This window comes from Erinaceus europaeus, chromosome 12, assembly GCF_950295315.1.
Source record: "Erinaceus europaeus chromosome 12, mEriEur2.1, whole genome shotgun sequence".
Lineage (NCBI taxonomy): Eukaryota > Metazoa > Chordata > Mammalia > Eulipotyphla > Erinaceidae > Erinaceus > Erinaceus europaeus.
The window spans coordinates 6,228,973-6,255,493 of NC_080173.1; the positions used below are offsets into that span (position 1 = coordinate 6,228,973).

General features: G+C 38.5%; 1 protein-coding gene across 3 annotated transcripts in view; it reads right to left on the reverse strand.

The window, feature by feature from the left end:
- The window catches only part of ABCA5 (ATP binding cassette subfamily A member 5), a 64,250-nt gene extending 37,932 nt beyond the window's left edge, over window positions 1–26,318 (reverse strand). For 2 of the 3 annotated variants that reach the window (XM_060202653.1, XM_060202652.1), the window contains exons 1-10: window positions 20,534–20,651; window positions 13,889–14,006; window positions 13,070–13,274; window positions 11,776–11,937; window positions 10,642–10,730; window positions 8,923–9,152; window positions 6,632–6,773; window positions 4,991–5,179; window positions 3,059–3,206; window positions 453–621 (exon numbers count right to left, since the gene is read on the reverse strand). In XM_060202653.1, coding sequence (XP_060058636.1) covers window positions 453–621; window positions 3,059–3,206; window positions 4,991–5,179; window positions 6,632–6,773; window positions 8,923–9,152; window positions 10,642–10,730; window positions 11,776–11,937; window positions 13,070–13,274; window positions 13,889–14,006; window positions 20,534–20,568 — 1,487 coding nt within the window. In that variant the 5' untranslated portion in view covers window positions 20,569–20,651. Of the gene's footprint in view, window positions 1–452; window positions 622–3,058; window positions 3,207–4,990; window positions 5,180–6,631; window positions 6,774–8,922; window positions 9,153–10,641; window positions 10,731–11,775; window positions 11,938–13,069; window positions 13,275–13,888; window positions 14,007–20,533; window positions 20,652–26,166 lie in introns of those variants that run through there. The other variant, XM_007524435.3, reaches the window with a different exon arrangement.
- Window positions 26,319–26,521: the final 203 nt, after the last annotated feature.

Genomic DNA, 26,521 nt, shown 5'->3' on the forward strand with positions numbered 1-26,521 from the left:
AAAAAATAAAATAAAATATAAAATTGAGAAATAAAGCTAAAGCTTCTATAGGTCATAATACCAATGGATCTGGGAAATTAACATATTAACAAAGGAAGATATACTGTTGTCTAACTTATATAATAGTAACCAGAATTATAGAGGCTACATGTATCTATACAGATAGCTTCAATCTTATAATAAAGGTTAAATACCGATTAATTATGTAAATACATTTTTATATTTTTAACTCCTATGGAAACATACCATCTCAAACTGAGAAGCAACCTTATTCTAAATATTTACAAAGAAAATAAGTACTTACAAAAGGAAGTAGTTCTTATTAACACTATGTTTCTAAAAATCATCAGATTTGTACCAAGATCTCCAAAGATACAAAAGTAACACCATGAAAAGAGAGGATTTAAACATGGCAGTTCTTACACCCAAACTGCCAAAGATTCAAACCATACCTTATGGCTTCTTTTCCTATAAATTCTGAAGAAACAGGCTCAACAATTTCACTAAAACTAATATTTCCAGTAGTGTTGCCCTCTGACAGCTCCTTATAATTCCTTTTGCTCTTTGACCAATATGACGGCTTTAGAAAATATAAAGATGATCTCCTCAAGCCAAATTCTCCTGAAAAATAAAGTCATCAAATAAATAAATTATTTCAGTCACCAGGTTCCAGATGCCATCAGGATGCCGGCCAGGCTTCCCTGGACTGAAGACCCCACCAACGTGTCCTGGAGCTCAGCTTCCCCAGAGACCCACCCTACTAGGGAGAGAGAGAGGCAGACTGGGAGCATGGACCGACCAGTCAACGCCCATGTTCAGCGGGGAAGCAATTACAGAAGCCAGAGCTTCCACCTTCTGCAACCCACAATGACCCTGGGTCCATGCTCCCAGAGGGATAGAGAATGGGAAAGCTATCAGGGGAGGGGGTGGGATATGGAGATTGGGTGGTGGGAATTGTGTGGAGTTGTACCCCTCCTACCCTATGGTTTTGTTAATTAATCCTTTCTTAAATAAAAAAAAAATTTTTTAATCAAATAAAAAAATAAATAATTTCTGAAAACTGAGTTTTAAACTATACAAGCAGTATATAAAACATACGACAACCTAAAGCTAGAGTCTAAAGTTAACAAATGAATTCAATAGTCTACGAAAGATAAAATTTTCTTGATTAACACTAGTCCACATATAATTTCTGAATTGCTAAGAATAAGAATGCAATGGCAGGGCAAGGAAGATAGCATAATGGTTATGCAAAAAGACTTTCATGCCTGAAGCTTTCAAATCCCAGATTCAATACCCCCCACCACAGCCAGCACTCTGGGAGAATGTGAAGCAGTAAAGCATGTCATCTCTGAGGGTGTGTGTGTGTGTGTGTGTGTGTGTGTGTGTGTACATATGTGTGTTAGATATGTTAGAAGGTATCCACACAGTATATATTCATTCACCTCTTTCCCCCACCCAAGGAAAATCCCATCATTATATATTTTATTCATCTCTCTCAATAGCTGTACTATAAACAATTAATCACCCCCAATAAAATAGTTTTATTCACTTCTGTTACAGATAATCATATGTTTAAATGGATCTGATCCCAACCACAGAAAAGATTCTTATTGATCTAATCAGCTCTTGAATTTTCTGGTAACTATTACTGCTCCAGCTATAAGCATTTAGTCAGACAGACAAGCAAAAGAATTAGTTGGAGGGAAGATTCACCCTCTCTCTTCTACTAACCACGAAGGGAACAAATCTGCTAGATCCTAGGCAAAGATGGTAAAAGTATAAGAAAGCAAGTCCAGGGAGTCAGGCGGTAGTGCAGCGAGTTAAACGCACATGGCGCTAAGCACAAGGACCAGCGGCGCTAAGCACAAGGACCAGCGGAAGGATCCCGGTTGGAGCCCCCGGCTCCCCGCCTGCAGGGGAGTCACTTCACAGGCGGTGAAGCAGGTCTGCAGGTGTCTGTCTTTCTCTCCCCTCTGTCTTCCCCTCCTCTCTTCATTTCTCTCTGTCCTATCCAACAACAACGACATCAATATCAACAACAATAGTAACTACAACAATAAAAACCAAGGGCAACAAAAAGGAAAATAAATAAATAAATAAATAAATGTAAAAAAATTAAAAAAGAAAAAAAGAAAAAAGAAAGCAGGTCCTAGATGGCACAGCTGAACAAGTCAATCAGCTGGGAGCTCAGCTAGCTCTGGACCTCCTGCGAAGTAAAATAATTAATTTCATTCTTTTTAAGACAAATATTGTCTACTATGAGTAGCTAAAAATAATACAACTGCTACACTGTCCATGTGCACACTAAACAGGTAAACAGGGCTACACAAAGATATTAAATAGAGTAAATGAGCTACTAACATGTTTCAAGTATATGTTGTTCGTTAGGGTACTCCAAAAAGGGGTTCTGAGTACAAGTGGCTACTGTAATTAAAGGGAATGCTGAGTTCTTACACAGGATTTGAAGTAGTTAATTAGATGAGAGGTAGTGCAAAGGTCTCAGTACAGTCCAATAAAACTTCTGAAATGAAGGAGAGGTTCTCTATGTACAACAGAGGTTTCTTATGTACAATAAGGTAACTAACTACCATATGTAACTACTAAGCACTTAGAAGGTGGCTTGTACTGCCAAGGAAATGTCCTGTTCATTTATTTAACACTAGTTTAATATTTAAAAGTCATGTGCCTAGTAGACATATAGGACAACAAAAGTCTGAAACACAGACAAAAGAAATGAGAAATGAACAGGAAAGTCAAAAGGGTTATTGGATAGGAGTTTTTTGAATTTATAAGACCTGGCAGGATGACAGATGAAGAGAATGAATGGTCAAAGTTCCAAGACTGCATGTTAGCCATGGAAAGCTGACAAACAGAACCGAAGATGTTCATTTAGTAGGGCAGAAATTTGAAAATAAACTACTTTATTTGTATATACTCTCAATGTTCATATGTGGTTAGGACATAAAATGCAAAACAAACTTACTTCAGTTAAGTTATACCTTATGAGCAAAAAACTAAGAATATTTAAAGTAACATGCAATAACTACCTGCTTACCTGGAATGACTTGATCGAGATAGACAGCCAGGAGGACATAAAATACACTGTTAAGTGCTAGCATGATAATAGTAATAATCAGAGGGTATGGGCCTTCAGTCAAATTAGAAAATAAAGCACCTTCATTAAAATCTTCTAAATGCATAACCTGAAAAATATAAGCATCAATTTTATTATATAAACATTTAATAAGTGCTAACACTACTTACAACTAGTATATTCAGAATGACATTACTGGGCCTTTTAAAAGGACAAACAGCCTAGGAAAATTAGTATTTGAGTTCGTTTATATTTAAAATGCAAAAGTTAATCAAATCAAGTTCATCACAACAGCCCCTTTCAATCAAGTGCTTAGTGACATGCTTCTGAAACTAGCATATAGCCTCTTCCAAAACATTCATTTGAATACTACAACTACCAAATGAAAGAAAAGAGCAATGTTTATACTAACTAGTAAAAACACAGTCATCATCCACAAGGAAATCTAACAAAGTATCAGAGGATAAAATTACAGTCAGACTGTAAAGAAGAGGAGTGAGATGTTGACCTGTGGTAGAAGGGGACGAGCTGGTAGAGTCTGTGTTTATAAGACACTTAAATAAGGTGATCTATTAAAAAGATGGTCTGCATCTTTTCATTACTAAACAGGAAGAAGATATTCTGCTCAAATAGCACAATCATTAAGCTGTTCATAACAGCTGCATGTGCTAGAGCAGAAATGTGCTAGATATCAAGGTCTCAATTAGATCCCAGGCTTTTCTTTAAGTAGACTTTAATAACATCATACTGCATTTCTATATCCTCATCTGTAAAATGAAGGAATTATGACATTTACAGTCCCCCCTAACTCATAACCTATGTATCTATCTGTATAAACTATAGACTCAAAATATGTATTAACAGCTGTTAAGTCTCAAGTAATTAAAATTTGTTTACATCAGAATTCATTAAAGAACTCTAAAGTTTCACAAATTAGAATTATTTTTAAATTTTTTATATTTATTTCCCTTTTGTTGCCCTTTTTTATTGTTGTTATTGTTGTCGTCATTGTTAGATAGGACAGAGAGAAATGGAGAGAGGAGGGGAGGACAGAGGGGGAAGAGAAAATTAGATATCTGCAGACCTGCTTCACCACCTATGAAGCGACTCTCCTGCAGGTGGAGAGCCAGGGGCTCGAACCAGACTCCTTAAGACAAAATTAGAATGTTTTTCCTAGACAATATGAATAATCTCATAGCAAGTAATCAATTTTTCTGTACAAAGTAACCAAACTCATCTTCTATTATTACAAGTTTATTATGAGGGTTTTCTTTTTAGAAACCTGACTACCCACATAAAGACACATAAACTTAATGACTATTTAGGTAAATTACCAATAATCTTAGATAAATAAGATCCAGTAGGTGTACTGATATCACTGTTAAGCCATTAAACACTTTTTCTGCTCCTGACACATTTTTTCCCATGCACACACCTAAGATAAATTATAATCAGACATAGAGAAATGTAAACTACCTGACATTTAAATCAATCACTTCTAACAGAGTTACTGCAGTTAATTATACTACTAAGGTATATAATGCAATATCAACATATACTGGAATGAAAATATAATTAAAAGTAAACCAAAATTTAAAGCTTAAAGTGGAGACTTTATAAACAAATCACAAAATAAAAACAGAGAAACAAATGAAACCCATATACATTTTACACTGACATTCAAGTATCTTTCTAAGAAATGTTCTGCCAAATCAAAGAGCATAATCATGTATGACATGTTGCATAGAACTAAAGAAAAAATATTTAGTGAAACAATTGTAAAAATACTACCAACCTACGACATCAATAATAACAATAATAACTACAACAATAAAACAGCAAGGGCAACAAAAGGGAATAAATAAATAAATATTAAAAAAATATATTACTGACCTGTGCAATACCAATCAAAAAAGTACACTGGCAGAAGGGACTGAATAGCCATACTAGTGATTTAGGGAAATTTTCCATGAGGACTATTAAAAGACCAACAAACCCAAAAGCCACAGTGACTAGAAATTCAACAATTCCCACATGTTTGGATTTTTTAAAAAGTGGTGTCAGCATTAGAGCAAAAAATACCTACAAAACATAAATAAATGTAAAGATTAGTGCAATGTCCATATACACTCGTATGAAAAAAAATTTAAGAAATCAATTCTTTCCACTGAAAAATAATTCATCAAAATAAAAATTAATTTAAAGTGCTACTTGAGACATTTTTATTTCCATACAATAGTAACATGGATGAAAAAATTTAACTGAAGGGTAGAGTATCTAGCATAACGGTTATGCAAAAAGAGTCTCATGCCTGAAGCTCTAAAGTCCCAGGTTCAATCCCCTGCCCCACCATAAGCCAGAGCTGAGCAGTGCTCTGGTAAAAATAAATAAATAAAAAATAAATTAACTGACAAAAACTAAGAACTGCATTTTATCTATTTAATGGGCAAATCAGTCACCTTTACAATATAGAAACCATAAACAGCCACATATTTGTACAGTTAGATAAATATAAAATAGGTATGTGAACAAAATATCAGCTTAACAAGCTTTTTTTTAAAAAAAAAAGAAAGAAAGAAAGAACTTTTTTTTTTCTTCTTATCACTGGGTCTAAGTATCCTACATGACTCCATAATTCCCAGTGGCTATTTTTTTAATAGAGGGTGAGAGATACATAAGGGGGGGTGGAATGGTAGGAGAGACACAAAGACAGAGGAGAGAGAACTATTCTACCACTCATGAGGCTTTGCCTCTGCAGGTAGGAACTGAGGGCTCAGGCCTGTGTACTCAGTTATGATATTTTACATGGTTTATCGGTGAGTCACTATTCCACCTTTAGAATCCATCTCCTAAATTTAATGTGTTGATAAGACACAAAACCAGCTAAAAATCAAGCAATTGTATATAGAAGCAAGAGCAGGAATAATAGTCAAAATATTTAACTGGTATAACATGGGGATAAAAGTCAATAAATTACAAAGGGAAAAGGAGAACTGCCTGAAACAAAGAGTGGTTGGTCATTAACAACCAGCACTCTACCTATTAACCAAATAAATATCAACAAAGTACTACATTAACAGAGACATACCTCTACACATCACCATCCTATAAGAATTTAACTTGAAATACAATATTGTAAGAATAGATGGGGGGAAAGTATAGTACTAGACCATCGAAATTATCTAAAGACAGTAAAAAACTCAGAAATTTCATGTGAAATGCATCATATGAACAAAAATAATATTTTGAGGGCAAGGGATATAGCATAATGGTTATGCAAAAGAATTTCAAGCCTGAGGCTCTGAAGTCCAAGTCCCATATGGCACCACCATTAGCAGTGCTCCAGGATAAAAAAAAAAATCTAGTATTCTGTACCATGCTTGCAAATATGAAGCTAAAATGATGTCTAATATACATGTGAATTTTTCTGGGGAAATCAACAGTAAATAAGTAAAATAATAAGATAAAATAATTTGATTTATTAATCAACTATCCAGACACTTCTTTACTACCATTTCAAGTTGAAATACTTACAGATGACAATCCATACAAGAAAAAAAGTAGAAATATCACAAAGCAGCTACTTTGAGGAAACAGTGAAGAAGCTGTGGCAATGACTGCCATAAGAAGGGACATAAGAAAAATCAAACTTGTATACAGAAGAACCCAGGAAAGCCTAAAATAAGAATACAAACATATTTGTCAAATACACAGATTTTAAACAGCTTACAGAACACTATAACCAGAATTTCAATTTTATTTTAGTCACTTTATTCTTGCAATGAAGTATTCATTTCTTTTTTTCCCAAAGCTTTGAATTCTTTTATTATATATTTTTTGATAGAGATACCCAGATATCAAGAAAGAAGGCAGAGATAGAAAGGAAGAGAGACAGACACTGCAACACTGCTTCAACACTCGTGAAGCTTTCCCCCCAGCAGGTTGGGTCTGGGAGCTTGAACTTGGGTCCTTGTATATTGTAATAAGTGCACTCAACCAGGTGCACCACCAACCAAGTCTATTAGTTTCTGTGCATGCTCGTGTATTATAAATTAATGCTCTATAAATAATTAAAAATACAGTACTGGCTAAACTATATGTAAATGTGCAACATGATACAGAAGTAAAATAGGATCTTTCCAAAAGTCAAAAATTTTAGAAATTAATACCTACATAAGACTAATTGAAACTGAATACTCTCAAAGGTAGTAATGCTCAATACTTTTCATTTTCTGAAAACAAGAGTTTCATGAGTGACAACTTTCTTTATAGCATATCATTGCACTTCTGGTGGTTTTTGGTAATTTAAACAATTAACGGCTACCTCACTAATCAGTAACACAATTATATCTGCACAGTGTGACTTTGAGAAAATTAACAATAAATTCAATATATTAAACCAATTTTTTTCCTCATCACAACTCAATGGAACTGACAAAATAGCAACTTTAGTTTCATTTTGTTCAAGTTAACAGCTCATGATTCAATAAATAACATCATAAAAATCACTAACATAGGGTTAAAATATGCCAAAATTGAACCTTTGAAAAAAACTGAGAGATTTAGTGATTTGCTGATCTCCCCTAGTCCTTCCAGGTACTATTTCCTCACAAAATACTTTAATAACCTAATGTGTCTTTTTAAAAATATACAATCACCTCTTTGTAAAATGTAATAATTGTTGCAATGTTTTGTTAAATGGACAATAGCAATTCATAAACTCAGCACTAATTTTTCCAAAAAATAATATAAAGATAAATTTTGGGGGCCAGGCAGTGGCACATTCAGCTAAGTACACATATTACCATGCAGAAGGACCTAGGTTCAAGCCCCCCACTCTCCACCTGCAGGAGAAATACTTCATAAATGGTAAAGCAGGTCTGTAGGTGTCTGTCTTTCTCTTCCCCTTTCTATATTTTCCACCCCTCTTAATTTCTCTGTCCTATCTAATAAAACAGAAAGAAAAAAAATAACCGCTGGGAGTGGTGGGTTCATAGTGCCCCAGCTATAACCTTGGTTATGTATACATAAATTAATAGTAAAATAAATAAAAGTAAATTTTCTTACTATGTAGTGAAAATAATAATGAAAATTTATTTGAATTATTTATTTAAATGTATGCTCTAATAAAATTGTTATTCTATAGAAATTCATTAAAGATTATTTATAAAAAAGCACTTTAAATCATTTTCTAAAATTTATTTGTGTATTTTTCATCTTAATTCACTCAACCCTTTTTGGTTGAAAAAAAGAAAAGGTCCATAATATATATATATATATATATGTGTATATATATATATATATATATATATATACACATATATATATATCAAACATAAATCACTTAATAAATTTTTTAATAATATGCATATACTATATATTGGAGAATGATTTTAATAGGTAATTAACTTCCAAGATCATATGTCTTCTATACAAATGAGATGTAGGGTGTGTGTGTGTGTGTGTGTGTGTGTGTGTGTGTGTGTATGTATATGTATGGCTCACTGATTCAAACAAAATGTGAATTAAAATTTTAAATGTTAGTGTCAGCATGAACTTTCCAACTCCCACTTTCCTTATGTTAAAACAAACCTTATGTTAAAAGAATTGAAACCTCTTGACTATATTCAAACTCTGAAACACTGCAATCATTGGCATAATACAAGATGCACTACCTCAGCAAATGGAGTAAATAACAGACCCACAATTCTGAAGATATCTGTATTTACAGTTATTGTAAAACTTTTGCAAGAAATATATTAACATATATTATATATTAGCATATAATTATTATCATACTAAATAATAAACTTTTAATAACATACCAAAAAGCAGTGTCATGAAGTCCCATTATCTTTAAAAACTCTTTTAATTTCTTCTCTTTTTCTGCTACAATATGAATTGCCAAAAAGTATCCAAAAGGTGAAAATGCTATAACTAAATATATTAAAATTACTCCTCGAGGAAAAGTATCTATTTCTACAACAGCAGTTTCTCCCATAATAACAGCTTTAGTTGACTCCAGCTCCTTCCAAAAAGAACTATTGGTCTTCAACTATAATTAGAAAATGTAAATACATTCAATCAATTAATTTAGTTCTGACAGTAGTCCCTAATAAAAATGTGACAACTGTACCCCGAACTTTAGTCAATACCCAATTTAAATCATCGTCAAAAGGCTATAACACTAGAAATAAAATCGCATATGCCAATATGACAAAGAAAAAATGCTTTTACTCAGTCCAGCAGCATACCACAATGTTTACAGTACGAAGCTGCAAAGTATGTACATTTTGAGATCTGCTGTTTATTCATCCAGTGTGATCTGGGTTGATGGCAAAAAGTCTTTGACTATAACACAAATAAATACTGTAACACCTCTTAAAATTTCAATTACTCAATTTGCATATTATCACCTATCTATAATATATTTATGTCTTTTTACAAATTTATAAGATAATTTTATATACATCATCTCATTTGTTTCTTCAAATAACCCTGTAACATAAAACATTCTAGGGGTCAGGTGGTAGTACACCTGGCTGAGCACACACATTACAGTGTGCAAGGATCCAGGTTCAAGCCAACAAGTCCCATCTGTTGGGGGGGGGGGGGTAAGTAGCTTCATGAGCAGTCCAACAGTGCTGCAGTTTGGTATCTCTCTGTGTCTCTTTCCTCTTTTTCTCTCTCTCCTCTCCGACCTCATCCTTCCCTCTCATTTTCTCTGTAACTATCTTAAATAAATAAATATTTTAGAATAAATAATTTGTTTCACATGACATTGCCATTCAATGATAGAACTAGGTCTCATTTTCAAGGTCTCCTATTAAATTGTACTAAAATGAGAAACACTGAACCAAGTCTAAGCACTTCTTTAGACTGCAATTTTAACATTTATGAATACAACCGTAATGACAGTTTGGCATTAAAACAGACTCAGCAGTCAAAAAGCCATCGTTTGAATTAGTTTTGCCACTAACCTGCCTATGTTTCAGTTTCACATATGAAATAGAAATAATACTGCTTACAAAATGTTAACTGGACAAATACTAATGCATAAATTAAAAACTATGTTTGACAAATAAGTAATAAATATTTGTTAGATTTTAAAAGATGTACTGCTATGATTAAGGTGACAGTCATGTCAATGTTACTCTAATGCAAATATAGTTCATAGACCTAAAGATACACATATAGAAAATGTTAAATCATATACTTAGAATCAATCAAATAAAAGTAGGTTTCAAAAAATATTAAATCAGGGCCAGGGAAATAGCTAGGCCGAGGTCCCAATTTCCATTCTGGCACCACCTAGAGTTGAGCAACACTTTAGTCTCAATTTCAATTTCTCACACACATATAAGTAAACAAATAAATACTGTAAAATATTTAAATCATAAGATGACTTTTCTTTTTTTTCGTAAAGGAACTGTAGCAAATTACATTTCTGTACAATTGACAAGAGTGAAACAAAATCCTATGGTAAAACTTAATGGATAACTGTCAAAATATAACTTGCTTTAATTTTCTCCCTTTATATTTACCTGTATAATGGCATCATCTATGGATGCTTGTAAAACTGTGAACCCTAAGGACCAGTACTGAGCAGCCTCACAAGATTTTGAACAGCCAGCTGTGTGGGGGAGATGGGACACAAGATAAGTTATTGGGTTTTCATAATATGAAAGTTCTTTGTTTGAAACATAATATATGGATAGAGATTTACCAAGATAATATAATCAATCATTTCCTATAGAATAAAAGAAATAAACAATTGTCTTCCAAAGGTAATCAGTATTACATTTCTGATTGCTGACAGGGACTTTTTGAAAGAAAAGATTTACATGGTTAGGATACAGAACAGTGAATTTATACAAAAGGAAGAAACTGACTGTAAACATAATTTAATAAAAAAATCACTTATTTGGTTTTTTTTGGTAAGTCATTCTACAACGATTCATCAGCTTCGAAGCGTTAACAGATGTGAGATCAGGTCCAGATTAAGAGAACAGGGAGAAGCAGAGGAGACAGTATAATAGGTATACCGAAAGACTTTCATGCCTGAGACACCAAAGGTCCCATGTGGCAGAACTGAGCAGTCCTCTAGATAGAGAAGGAGAGGGAGAAAGGAAGAGAAGGATAAAGAAATAAAAGAAAAGAGAAACAAAAAATTTCCTGTAGGGACTTTCTGTACTCAAATCACAAATGTAGTATTTAGCACAGTTATTTTAACACTGTTCAATAAACGTTTACTGATTATATATCTTGATAACCTCTTCACTGATTAAAACATTATAAATTCTAAAGTTGATAGGTGAGGATTTTGAGATGGTAAAGTATGTAGCACACCTGATGAGACCAGAATATATGTAGATTGAGAAAGTTATATAATTCAACTTTGCTTAATAATAATATAACTTTGCTTTATTTTATGTAATCAGTACAATATGTATGTATTAAAATTAAAAATATATATTGATAGTATATATATATACACATACCAACATAGACAGCTATGTATTACATATTTTTCTATATTTGATAATATTTCATCAGAATAAATAAGTACATTTTAAATGAAACTGACAATGTGGAGTCCACCCTCCCCCATCAAATGCTGCCTATGAAATAAGAGGAGTGAAAAGATGCATTTGATGTCATTATCGAGGGTTATTTACCTCTTGAATCCATATAAATAGAGGATACCGGAATCATATCAGGAAAAAAACGAAGTTCATAGGACATTAAGTCTTTGAAAATGACACCGACAAAGTTGTTGGGTTTAGAAAGACTTGACGCTATCAATTCCTTTTTAGTCTCATACTCTTCAATAGCTATTACTGAAAAATATTATATGTAGTTAACCCACAACTTAAAGTAGTTCGTTATAATAAAATATAGCACATTAAGCATTACAGTTGATGAACTTAATATTTTGCAAGGACTTCAGCATTATTCTCTAAGTTCTTAGAAAATGAATACAGGCCTTCTAAATAAATACTACTAATAAATAATTTTTTAAAGTACACGTAACAGTCCCTATTTCTGTTGTAACTTGATTATAAAAATCACATTGTAGTATATACATGTTATTAATTAATGCACAGATATTTTACATGTTAAATATACAATCTCACAAATAACTTTTAAAAAGACAAAGAAGAAAAAGTTATTGAATCCTGATTTTATAAACACTTTCTATCTACTGATGTGATAACACACATGGAAATAAACTACTATCCTGTATGACATAAAACAAGACAATTATGTATTTTCTACAATTTATCATTTGATTAAATTGATCATCATTATATAAATATTTCCATTACTTTCTCCAGTTCTTGCTGCAGACACTCTCACAGTCACTTTGGACATTCATTAATACCTAACTCTTAGACATTTGAAAAAGCTCATTTGGATATCACACTACTTTGCACACTAGGCTCAAGGCCAACCCCCATTGTACTGATGAAAGCATTAGGGCAGGGCAGTGGTCTCGTTCACTTTCTCTGCCTCTGTCTCTTTAAAAAAGAAAGAAAAAAAACCTAATTGCTTACAATGTTTTCTAGTCCATTTCTTCATAAAAAATACAAACTGAGAAAAACATACTTAAATACTTAGCCACAGTCCAGAGTTAAGTACTTCAGTTTACATCATACACCTCGGTAAACCAACATAACATTTGCAAAGACTACTACTTTATGATTTCTACCAGATTTTCCCACTTTTAATTTTTGAACCAGCAATGACATGAAATATTCCTTCAAATCCTTCAGTCTACACAAATAACTTACTTTATAAATGTCCTAAAAGCATAAGGCAGTAGAATTCAGCAATTTCCACCACTTTGATAAAGTTACACTTTGTGAACAGACATATCTAAGGGTTAAGGTTATTTACATAATAAATCAAGCTGTAAAACACTGAAAATTTTTCTGTTTTAGACAGAATACATATATAAGCTCACAATACCATTAGAAAGGTGGTCAGCAGAAACAGTTTGCATGATGTCTCTTGTAATATTAGTCACTGGAGTATATCCAAGAATGAAGTTAGAAATGATAGTTTTGTCCATGGGGCTAAGTTCTACATCAGGCACTTCTTCATATTTCTTATTTGGATGCATCATGCTAATTAATATTAGCCAAAATAAAAAGAACAGTGGGAAAAGAATTTCCTACAATAAAGAAAATAAACAAAATGGTAACAACGCATAACAGTGGCAACAAAAATCACCAAGATTTCTTGTTTTTCATTGCTAGGTCTTTCTCGCTCTGAAACAACTTTTTCAGATAGAAAAAGAGAGTGAAGTAAAAATAAAACAGCACTGAAGCTTCCTCCAGTACCGTACTGTGTGGGCCAAGCTCATAAACAGGACAAAGTAGGTGCACTATCCAGATGAGCTATTTGCCAGGCCGAATCATTTCTATGCAGGGTTCAGGAGGTTGTCCCGGAGAATTTGCAGAATGAGGGTTCATGAAACTTAAGAAACTCAACTCTGAAAGCTCAAAATTAAGCACTGGCACTAGGCGCTAAGTGTTTAGCAGTAACTAAGCATGTTTCAAAACTGAATTTAGGCATCGCTAAAATCTCTAACATTAAAAATATTAGACAAGCTCAATAATTTCATGTGGTTAACATGATGTGCTTTTTCATTTAATATGCAAATTAAGGAACCTGAAGACAGAAGATTATAAGCTTTTATCCAGCAAAATAAATTATTTCCCAAAGATGGAGCATAATAAAGCAAAACAAACTGAAGCAAAGAATGAGAAGAATCATTGAACTTACCTGAACACTGCTCTTTTTAGTCCTACACTTAACTAAGTAGTTCTTTAGCAGGAGTGTTCTGGTCTGCCTCCAAACTCCCACATCCCTAATGGCTGTAGCCATTGTTTTCTTGATTTGTCTACAAAAGGGGGGTAGGGGATGCAGAGTCAATCACATGCCACTTTGATCAGCAAAAACCAACAGATGTCTCGGTCCCAGGTCAAACGGAGTCAAGCATATTATTTAAGCTGTCTCTTCTACTTGGACAGAAATGCAGGAGACAGAAATTTGAAGAACATTAAAAACAAACAGTAGCACATGAAGCAAGAGAACCAAGCATCAAAATACCACTCAACCTGCAGCAGGCTTACCACTTTTTCTTCTGAAATTCCCCAATTTGAGCATAAGGGATCTAGGCTCCCAGGTCCAGGGAGAGCTTATTTAGTTAATTAAACAATATTAAAAACAGTATTTAATTCAGGTTATGGAGAATAAAACAAATCTTCTGCCAAGGACAACAGAGCAACACCCAAGTGTGTGTGTGCATGTGCGTGTGTGTGTGTGTTTTGTTTTGTTTTTCTAAAATATCCTCAGCCCTTGTCCCCAAGCTAGCTCCTAACAGTGCCAGACTCCAGCAGATGAAAGTAGGAAAAACCCTTTTTTCCATTAAGTGGAGTTATGGATGAAAAAGATGGGGCCAAATCCCACTGCTTTCTTTTCCACCAACTGCCATGGATCCCTGACTATGGCGGACAGAATTCTGTAGTTCTAGCTATAAGCTAGTTTTGGTTTGCAGGAAATTAAAAAGTAGAAAGAAGAATAAATTTTATAAAGTTGCTTATCAACTCCTGACCTAAGAACCAAGCTGGGCACACACGGACCATGCAGTAATACATGACTCTATGTAACTAAGACTTTGAGGAATTAGTCCAAGGTCCAGACAGCATACACAGGAGAGATCGACTTTGACACCATTTGAGGGTCCAGGCAGTGACATACCTGGTAGAACACACATGTTGCCTTGCTTAAAGATCCAGGTTTCAAGCCCCCAGTCTGTGGGGGGTGGGGGGAGTCTTATGAGTGGTGGAGCAGGGCTACAGGTGTCTCTCTTACTCTCTATCTTGGCATTCCTTCTCAAGAACTTTCTGTCTAAAAATAATAAGTATGTAGAATAATTTTTCAAGAAATTTTTGAAAAATAAGCTGGTTAGTATTTTTAAATATTTATTTATTTATTTATGCCCTTGTTGTTTTAGTGTTGTAGTTATTGACGTCATTGTTGGTAGATAGGACAGAGAAAAATGGAGAAAGGAGGGGAAGACAGAGGGGGAGAGAAAGACAGACACCTGCAGACCTGCTTCACTTGTGAAGCGACTCCCCTGCAGGGGTGAAGCCGGGGCTGCAACCAGGATCCTTATGCAGGCCCTTGTGCTTTGAGCCACATGCGCCTAACCTGCTGCGCTACTGCCCGACTACCTACGCTGGAGTTAGAACCACATCTCAAAGAATATTATGGAAACTTGCAAACTGACCTTGGCCATCTTGAAAACAAGCTAAGTAAAATATCAATATTCTCCACATGATTAAAACAAAGCTCTATGCCTGAGGCTCTAGAGGTCACACATTTCATCCCCAACACCACCGAAAGCCAGAGTTGATCAGTGTTTTGATTAAGATTAAATGAATAAAGATCATTTCTTATAAGTAAAACTCAAAAGCCTCATATATTTACTTGGTAAATGAAGCATGTGAAAAGCTTTAGAACAACTATTTTAACTAATGCTCCAGAAAATAGAGAAAGTAGCCTTAACAAAAAAAAGAAAAAAAAAAACCCAGAAAATCTCTGTAAATATATACGGCACAAAGAAGCACCAGAGATTTTATAACAGAAAAAGATACTAAGAATTAATATAGCCCACAAAGTAGGCTCAAAAGCAGAATAAAAACAACGCATGTAGGGGCCTGGGCGGTGGTGCACTGGATTAAGCTCATATAATGTGCAAGGACCGGTAAAAGTATCTGGGTTCAATTACCTGGCTCCTCACCTGCAGGGGGTTCACTTCACAAGCGGTGAAGCAGATCTGCAGGTGTCTATATTTCTCTTCCCCTGTCTTCTCCTCCTCTCTCAATTTCTCTCTGTCCTAAGCAATTATAAAAGGAAAAAAATGGCCTCTAGGAGCAGTGGATTTGTAGTGCAGGCACCAAGCCCCCTGGAGGTAAGCAAGCAAATAAACAAACAAACAAGAAGAACACAAGTTCATTTGCATATAAATTAACAAATGCTACTTAGTCTGGACAAAAGAAGACAAGGGATCTTTAAAAAACAAAATCAGTGTCCCAAAAGGAGATAACAAAATGTTTAAGACTAAAATAAGTAAATAAATAGAGGGAGGGAGAGAGGGCTTGCTTACCAGGTAGGGTGCCTCCACTGTCATGTGCATAGCCCAGGTTTGAACCCCAGCACAAGATGAGAGGAGCCATATAGCACTGGAGGAAACTCCAGTATTGTGGTATTTCTCCATCTAGCTATATGAAAAAAAAAAAAAAAAAAGCAACCTGCATAGATGTCTTTCCTACCAAGGAAAAAACCAGAATGAACAGTAGGGTCAGGCAATGGCACACTTGGTTAAGCACACACACATGTTACCATGCGCAAAGACCTGGGTTCAAGCAGCCAGTCCCCACCTGGAGGTGAAAAACCTCATGAGCAGTGCAGCAGGCTGCAGGTGTCTCTTTCTCTCCCTCTCTATCCCCTTCCCTCTCAATTTCTGTCCTATTAAATAATAAATAAATTTTACAGATTTAAAAATTAACAATTGAAAACTTCCCTAATTTGGTGAGATAAAAACTATTTGATTCCAGGAGTCAGTGTAATAGCTTACCCAGCAGGGTACCTGCCTTGCCATGTGTTATAAAGTTATAAAGTCCTCTGCACATTACATGGGAGTACCCCGGGGAGGTTCAGTGCTGTAGTCTCTCTCCTCTCTACCTGGAAAAAAGTCAGCTCTCAGCAATGATATATGCATGCAAAGGACACATAAATGCCAAATAAAATAGAATAGAACATGTAAGTTTCAAGAAGTATGTTAAATCCGAACAAGATGAAATAAAGGCAAATGAACACCAAAACCCATCATAATCAAATTGTTTAAAAATAAAGATAATGGGGGGGTTGGGCAGTAGTGCAGCAGCACAAAGCACAAAGACGTGTGTAATGAACCTGCTTAGATCCCCCAGTTCCCCACCTGCAGAGGGGTCGCTTCACAAGGGGTGAAGCAGGTCTGCAGGTATCTCTCTTTCTCTCCCCCTCTATCTTCCCTTCCTCTCTCTATTTCTTTCTGTCCTATCCAACAACAATAACAACATCAATAACAACAATAATAATAACCATAACAACAATAAAACAACAAAGGCAACAAAAAGAGAAAAAATTAAGTCTCCAGGAGCAGTGGATTTATGGTGCAGGCACTGAGCCCCAGCAGTAACTGTGGAGGCAAAATAAATAAATAAATAAATAAATAAATATTTTTTAAAAAGTAGAGATAATGAAAAACTGGTTTTGAAAGCAAAAAATCACATCTGTTCAGACTAAAACACAAACGGCCAATATTACATGAGCCCATTTAGAAAAAACTTCTGAAGTGCTTAAATGCATAGACACAGAGTGCAGACTGATGGTCAACAAAGAACGAGGAGAGAGGGAACTGGGGAAACACTGGGGAGCAACAGTTGCACTTCTGAATGATGAAAACTGCTTTTACCTCAACATTTTTTTTTTTTTTTGGCCTCCAGGGTTATTGCTGGGGCTCGGTGCCTGCACCACAAATCCACTGTTCCTGGGGGCTAATTTTTCCCTTTTTGTTGCCCTTGTTGTTTTATCATGTTGTGATTATTATTGTTGATACTGATGTCATTGTTGTTGGATAGGACAGAGAGAAATGGAGAGAGGAGGGGAAGACAGAGAGGGGGAGAGAAAGACATGCACACCGCCAGGATGGAGTAGAGGCTCTGCCTGCGGACTCTGAGAAAGACAGACACCTGCAGACCTGCTTTACCACCTGAAGCGACCCCCCCCTGCAGGTGGGGAGCCAGGGACTCGAACCGAGATCCTTGACTGGTCCTTGCCCTTTGTGCCATGTGTGCTTAACCTGCTGCGCCCGGCCCCCAACAATTTTTTTTTTAATCTCTGTGAACTACAGCATTTAATTTCATTATAAGTCCAGTCTCCTTATTCACAATAAGTTTATCTTTTAGAAATTCTTGGACCACAACTGAAGCAACCTCAATTCTTCAACAAGGTTATGTTAAAGCTGAATTAAAAAACATAAATGACAAGAACTTAGGATAGGGGTAGTCAACACACATCTAAGACTTTAGGATAACTATAATAGTTATCCTTGGGGTTGTAAAAGCACAGAATTTTGGTAGTGGGAGTAGTATAGAACCAAACCTCTATGATCTTATAAATCACTAATAGAAATAAATAAATAAATAAATAAATAAATAAAGGGCCAGGCAGTGGCACACCTAGTAGAGCTCATACATTACAGTGTACAAGAAAGAAACTAATAAAAATCAGAAAGAAAAAAAAACATTCATTCAAGATGATTTACTACAAAACAAACAGAAACACTAACCAACACATCAGGACATTCTCAAGTTATCTGCCCAAACACATTGATTTTGTGGGCACCTCTAAATTGCTAAATTGCTCATTTAAATTGAATGATGCATGCTCAAGACTTCAATTTGAGAAAACAGATCCCCTATAAAGTAGCTGATGCACAATGTTTTCCCTCTCTGAGAACTTTTTCCTGAACTGAGGATTGAATTGATATCAGAACTGTCTGAAATCTATAAACCTTGGCATCCACCTAGCTCTCATCAGAGCTTTTTAAAGCATAACTTACTCCAACCTCCCCAACACCATACTGAAACACAAACTATCCCTATTATTACCACAGCTACCTCCACTGCTACCTCCTGAGATATATCAATTAAATTTTCTTAACCATATGAGATTTTCAGCTAAAAGACTGGCCTAGGACTAAAAGTGATGGTAACAGTTAAATCAATGGGAAAAATTTTTTTTGAAGAAAGGCCATACATTCTCAGTAACAAGTTTTTCCCCTAAAGTGCCCTATTCCACACCCATTATCTCTTTTTTTTTTTCATTTAAGTTATCCAGAATCAGATTCTACTTTTTCCAACCAAAAGCACAAAACTAATATACAGTATGAGTTCTTATATACAGAATCAAAACACTAATTAATGTAACTAACAGTGGTTTTCAGAGTGGAACCTAGGAAGGGCAAAGGAGGATTAAAAGATTAGTGCAGAACTCTGCTGACACTAGTGGAGTGTGTAGGAGCTGGTAAGAGGACAAGAATCAATGATGCAAAGTTTTTTGAACAACTGCAATACAAGAGTAAATGGGAAATGTTTCTGCAGGAGATAACATGTAATTAAATCACTAACCAAAGAAGTCACATTATCTTACTTGGCCAGGTTTTGCTTTTGCTTTTGGTTTTGGTTTTTATTGCCACCAGGGGCAGCTGGGGCTCGGTACCCTCACAAGAAATATACTACTCCCAGTGGCCATTTTCCTTTTCCCCCTGCTTTCTATTTTGAAAGAACATAGAGAAATTAAGAGGGGAAGAGAAGATAAGAGATGGAAAGAAGAAGACAGACACCCACAGACCTGCTTTACTACTCATGAAGTGTTCCCCCCTGTAGGAGGGGAGCAGGGCTCAAATCTGAGTCCTTGTGCATGGTAACCTGTGCATTTAGTCAAGTGTGCCATCGTCAGACTCGTTTTTAAATATAAAAATATATTTATGGAAAAAATTTTTTTATGTATGAGAGAGAGAAAAGGAGGACCAGAGTAACATTCTGATACAGGTGATGCTGGGGATCCAACTTGTGACCTCATGTTTCAGAGCCCAACGTTCTAGTCATTGCACAGCCTTCTGGGTCAGTCTTTAATTTTATATATTTTCTTCCAAAACAAAAAGTATATTCAAAAGCAAAAGATGGGGAGTCGGGCTGTAGCACAGCGGGTTAAGCGCAGGTGGCGCAAAGCACAAGGACCGGCATAAGGATCCCGGTTCGAGCCCCCGGCTCCCCACCTGCAGGGGAGTCGCTTCACAGGCGGTGAAGCAGGTCTGCAGGTGTCTATCTTTCTCTCCTCCTCTCTGTCTTCCCCTCCTCTCTCCATTTCTCTCTGTCCTATCCAACAACGACGACAATAGTAACTACAACAATAAAACAAGGGCAACAAAAGGGAATAAATAAATAAAATAAATTTAAAAATTAAATAAATAAATAAGCAAAAGATGCTTTCATATAGTTTCCCTTTTGCTCCTGAGATCTGTTCTTTAGATAGATATGCTTTCCCCCTCACGTTTTCTTGGCAGAAAGGTCCTGTACTACTTTGTACCCAAACACCCTAAGGAAGACTTTCTAGTGTCGAATTGCTCTATCCTGATGTGTCTGTCGCCCCTCTACCACAGAAAGATTCAATATCAATACAAAATTCAAGTTTCTATAAAATCTTTTTAAAAAATGCCTCATCTGAATTTTAAGATAGATAGTGTTCTAAAGATTTCCAGTCTGAAGGATTTCCAGTTCTTCAGGAAGAGTGTTACGTATCAAGTAAAACGGCAACCTTAGTTCTTCATCTGCTTCATTCAGTCCGAACATGGATATTCAAAATGAGAGGAGGTGCAATGTTTGGATGGTAGCTGAATTCCAGCATTCTAGCAATAGCCTCTTTAACACAGTAAATACAAAGCAAACAAGCAATGGTAAGCCCAGTCAGCATCTTCAAACAAACTGAAAAAGTCTCCTAATGTTGAGCATTGATAGAAATTGGAGTCAGCAAACATTAATGTGAAAAAGAGGCACCAAACTCAGTAAACACAAGAATTAATAATGCCTGAAGTGGTTAAGAATGTGACCTTGGGAGCCAAATCAACTAAACATGAATTCTGCCTATTTCCTGAAGCTTTGAGACTTGCTTGAGCAATTTACTTAATTTTCCTGTGGTCTGAGTAGTCTCATCTATAAAAACAGTAATAGCACTTACTCTGTGGGTTGTTGTGACCAAAAACATAATGTAAAGCTGAAAATGCTGTCTGATACACATCAAGTAACAGCACATGTACACAATAAGCATATGTAAAAACGTAACTGCAAAATAGCTGACCTGGACAGTGCACCTGCTTTGCATGTCTGAGACCCAGGGTCAAGGCCACTCCCCACTATATCAAAGGTTATATGTCAAAGGTTATATTGTGAGGACTCGCACTGGAGATGGTTTGTGAAATATCTTCTATGAAAAATGTGATCCCATACCTTCATTTTATGTACTTATATCACCTTGACTTTCTCTACTGTGCCTTTTTTTCTTTTTTTTTTTTTTTCTCCTGGGGTTATGGCTGGGACTCAGAATCTATACACTAACTCCACCAGCAGCCTTTTTCTTTATCTTTCTGATAGAGACAAACAGAAGTAGGGGAGCAAAGTAGAAGGGGGAGAAGAGAAAGAAACAGATTCCCCCTGCAGGTGTGCACCAAGCACTTGTACATGCTAAAGGATGCACCTGTGTATTGTAAAGTATGGCAAAGCTCTCGTGTATGGTAAGGTGTGTCAACAGCCAGGCTGTACTCTACTGCAATTTTCATACCTGAAAATAGTAATTAATTGCCTGGCTAACACACATGTCACTAGTCTATTCACAATCCCAGTTACCAAACCTCCATAGCTTCCACCCCAGCACCACCCCAGCACCACACTCAGATTATGACCTTGATTCCTTTCATTATGAAAACTGAAGTAATAAGAAGGAATTTTCAAAATCTCCCACTATAGTTGTACCTAGTTTAATGGCATATTTCAACAAATTGCAATTTTGGTCTAAACTGAAGATAGTTTTCACTGGGATTCTGAAAAATAGTGTTTTTTTAATACTTTTTTTTCTGTGACTTTTAAAAAGATTCATATAGTAACAAAAGAGAGAATATAAGGAGAAGGGGAAACAGACTGAAGCATTGCTCAGCCCTCCCAAAGATATTACAAAGGATTGAAATTATGGTCTCCAGAGCCTCAGGTAAGCAAGTTGGTACAGATATCTTCCCCCTTCACTGAACCATAAAATCTAGTATTAACTTTTAACTTAATATTTATTTTATTGAGCAGTTAAAATCTGTATTTGTTGTATGACTTGACAGGAATTCCTACATCATTGGCTTCTCAAATAACAAAAATATAAGCAAACTGATAAAATAAAGTATTTTTAATGTATAAGAGGAGAAATGACATATTCTCTCAAATTTTAAGATTTACTGAAGGCAGTATAGTAAAACAAAATGACTGTTAATATGGTTTAACCTGGCTTTATGGCAGGTGAAAATGATGCAAAAGTACCCATATGTAAAGTATCCAACATGTTTCTTATACATAGTAGGTTCCTTAAACCTTCTGCTTAAAGCCATTTTTAGTAAAATTAATTCACACACTAATAAAGATTATAATTCAGTATAAATTTATTAGGAAACTGCTGTATAAACTCATCCTCAAACCAAATCAAAAATTATATGTCATATTTATTGTGGTACTCTGATCACATAATATACTATCTGGAATATAAAAGATAAATATGCATGTGATGCATTAATACATTTGCTTTAATCCTTGTGAAATATTTTCCTATACTAAGCCCAGTGTGAAAGAAAAATACCCTTAACTGTCACATATAGTAGGAGTGATGCTATGTGAGCCTGATTCAGCCCAAATACCCTATAAGCCTTAACTGTCCTAATAATATTTCCTTATATGGAGTCTTCCCTAAAAATAACATAATGTCTATCTTCAACAGACACAAAAGGTAGTGAGTGGGTAAAACACCAGAGTTCAGCATCCTTAGTTTGGAATCACAAGTTTATCCTTTTGCAAGCTGGGACCTGAATGGGTCTTTGTGACCCACTTCCACCTCTGCTCCACCAGAATAACACCTCCAACCTCAAAAGTTGGCTGGCTGCCAGCACTAAGTTAGGTGACACTCGGCCCGGCCACTCATGATGGGTGGGGGGTGTCGGCATCTCCTCCTGTTCTCCACCTCTTATGACTTCAGAACACAATCACACAGAAAACCAGCTGGGGCTGGGTTACAATGTGAAAGAACCTGGGTTCAAGCCCCAGTCCCTACTGGCAGAGAGTAAGCTTCACAGTTGATGTACTATGTCAGCAAGTGTTTCTCCTCCTCTCCATCTACCCCTTCCCTCCCGAACAGTCTCTCGCCACCTGCGCTTACAGCTGCGATACCGCCTGACTCCCTCACTGTCTCCATCTAATAAATAAAGATAATTTTTAAAAAATTTAAAGAAAAGAAACGTGAAGGTCTTTCTTTTTTGCAGAAATATTTCTTTCTGTTAAAGACAGTTAAGACTTTCTTCTTAAGCCTTAAGGTCAAGAGAGAAACTAATCCTCCTTGACCAGTGATCACCTCCAACCCACAGCCGTGCCTCCAGCTTAGTTTTGTGTGTAGGTTGTGTGGTGTATCAAAGTGTGTGTGTCTGGTGTGTGTTGTGCTTTGTGTGGTGTGTGTATTGTATGAGTGGTGTGTGTAATGTAATGGTTGGTGTGCATATTGTGTAGTGTGTAGGCTATAGTGTGTACCGTGTGGTGTACCTGTGTTGCGTGTATTGTGTTATTGTGTGTGTGTTGTGAGTGTATTGTGAGTGTGTATGCGTGTTGTGTGGTGTCTATGTGATGTGCTGTGTGGTATCTGTGTATTGTGGGGTGTGTGTTGTCTGTGACCGTGTTGTGTGGTGTGTGATGTCCATGTGGTGTTTTGTGGTGTTTGTGTGTATTGTGTGGTGTTTCTATGTGTGTTGTGTGGTGCTGTGTGAGTGTACTGTGTATTGTTGGGTGTCTCTGTGTGTGTGGTGTCTGTCCCTGTTGAGTGTGTGTTGTGAGTGTGTGCTGTGTGGCGGTACTTTGTGTTGTACGTTATCTGCGTGCATGTAGTGATTGTGTGTTGTGTGTGTGTGTGTGTGTGTGATGAATGAGTGGTGTCTGTGCTGTGGTGTGTTGTGTGTGTGCTGTGGTGAGTGTGTGGTGTGAGGGTGTGGTGATTGTGTATTGTCTGTGCATGTGGTAATTGTGTGATGTGCGTGTTGTGAGTGTGTGTAGTTGAGTGTTGTTGTATGCTCTCCCCCTGCCAAGAAAATTGGTTCAGTCCTGCTAGTTTTTGCAGGCCCGCTTGTCCCCGCCCCAAGGAACCCGACAGAGTTCCAGAGTGACAGAGTTCCAGAGTTGTTGGTGCCGCTGCGGGGGACTGGAGGCAGGAGAGTTCTGTTTGGTGATTAGTTTGTCTTAGTTTATGAATCGTTGTTCCTGAATAAAGAAATACAGCTTCCCTGCCCAGCCTTGTGTCCACGAGTCTCTGCTGTTACCCGCCCGTGAAGCTAGCCCAGCTTTTAACAACAGAGTGTGACGCAGAGAGTGTGATATCAAGTGTGTGACATGGGGAGTGTGACGTGGAGTGTGTGATGTGTGTGTGTGACATGGAGCATGTGACATGGAGAGTGCGATGTGATGAGTGTGACGTGGAGCGTGTGACGTGGAGATGCAGAGCGTGATGCAGAGCGCATGATGTGAAGTGTTTAATGTGGAGTTGTGATGTGACTGTGATGTGGAGTGTGAGTGGTGAGTATGACGTGGAGCGTGTGACGTGGAGCGTGCGACATGGAGTGAGCGATGTGTGACGTGAGCGTGTGACGTGGAGTGTGCGATGTGGTGTGACGTGGAGCATGTGTGGTGTGACGTGGAGCGTGTAAGGAGTCAAACCCCCGCACACACACAGGCGCACGCACACACATGCACACACACGCACACAAACACACGTGCACACACACGTGCACGCACACACGCGCAAACACACACTCATACACACACGCGCACACACGCACGCACACACACACACCCACGTGGGCACACGCACACACACACACTCACACACGCACACACACTCACACACAACACTCTCTCACACACGCATACACGCACTCACGCACACTCTCACACACGCACACGTGCACACACACTCACACACGGACACACACGCGCACACACACGCGCGCACACACGCACACACTCACACACACTCACACACGCACGCACACGCGCACACACACGCACACACACAGAGACACACGCACACACGCACGCACACTCACACACACACGCACACGCGCACACACACGCGCACACACACTCTCACACACACACACACACGCACACACTCTCACACACACTCACACGCACACACACACACTCACACACACACTCACATGCGCACACACACACACGCACGCACACACACACGCACACACACAGAGACACGCACACACGCACACGCACACACACTCACACACACTCACACATACACTCACACGCACACACACACACACGCACGCACACACACGCACACACGCACACGCACACGCACACGCGCACACGCACACTCTCACACACACGCACGCACACGCACGCACACACACACACGCACACACACACGCACACTCACACACACGCACGCACACGCACGCACACACACACACGCACACACACACACGCACACTCTCACACACACGCACGCACACGCACGCACACACACACACGCACACACACGCACTCTCACACGCACGCACACGCACGCACACACGCACACGCACACACACGCGCACACGCACACACGCACTCTCACACACACGCACGCACACACACGCACACACACACACACGCACGCACATTCTCACACACACGCACACACGCACATTCTCGCACACACGCACGCACACACGCACACTCTCACACACACGCACGCACGCACACGCACGCACACACACACACGCACACACACGCACACTCTCACACACACGCACTCACACCGACCGCGCGGTGCCTCCGTCTGCGCAGCCTCAGGCCGCCGCCCCTCCCGCCCCCGCCCCATGACGAGCTCCTGGCGCCCCGCGGCCGCGGGCGAGTCCCCGGCTTGTCCCCGTCGTCTCCCTCGGGGCGGCGACCCGGCCTGCCGCGTCCAGTGGACCCCGCGACCCCGCCGAGCGCACGGACGGACGGACGGACGGACAGCCGCCTCCTCGCTCGCGGCCGGCCCTTTCTGAACTTCAAACCCGACGCCCCACGCCCCTCCCGGCAGCCCCGCTGTGCCGCCGCGCTCGCTGCCCGCCCTGCCGGCGCCCTTCCCGTGGGCGACATGCCCGGGCGCCCGCTCACCTCAGGGCCCGAGGCGCTCGCTGTGAGGAGAACGCCCGCCCGCCCGTCCGTCCGGGTGACGGAGCCCCGAGATGTGCGAGGGCGCGGCTCCGCGCGCGCGCGCGCCCCCGCCGCTCGACCCCGCGCTCCGGAGCGCCGCTCCGTGCGCGCGCACGCGGCCCTCGGGAGCGCGCGGCACCAGACACGGCGCAGGGCCGCCGGCGGACGGCACCCGGGGGCGGGGCTCTGTCGCCTGGGACGCGCGCGTTCCCGCCGCCGCGCTCGGCCTCGCGTCCAGGAGCCTGCGGATTGGCCGCGCGGCTCCTGGGGGCGGGGCTCCGGCGGGGCGCGCGCTCGCGGAGCGGCTCTGCAAAGA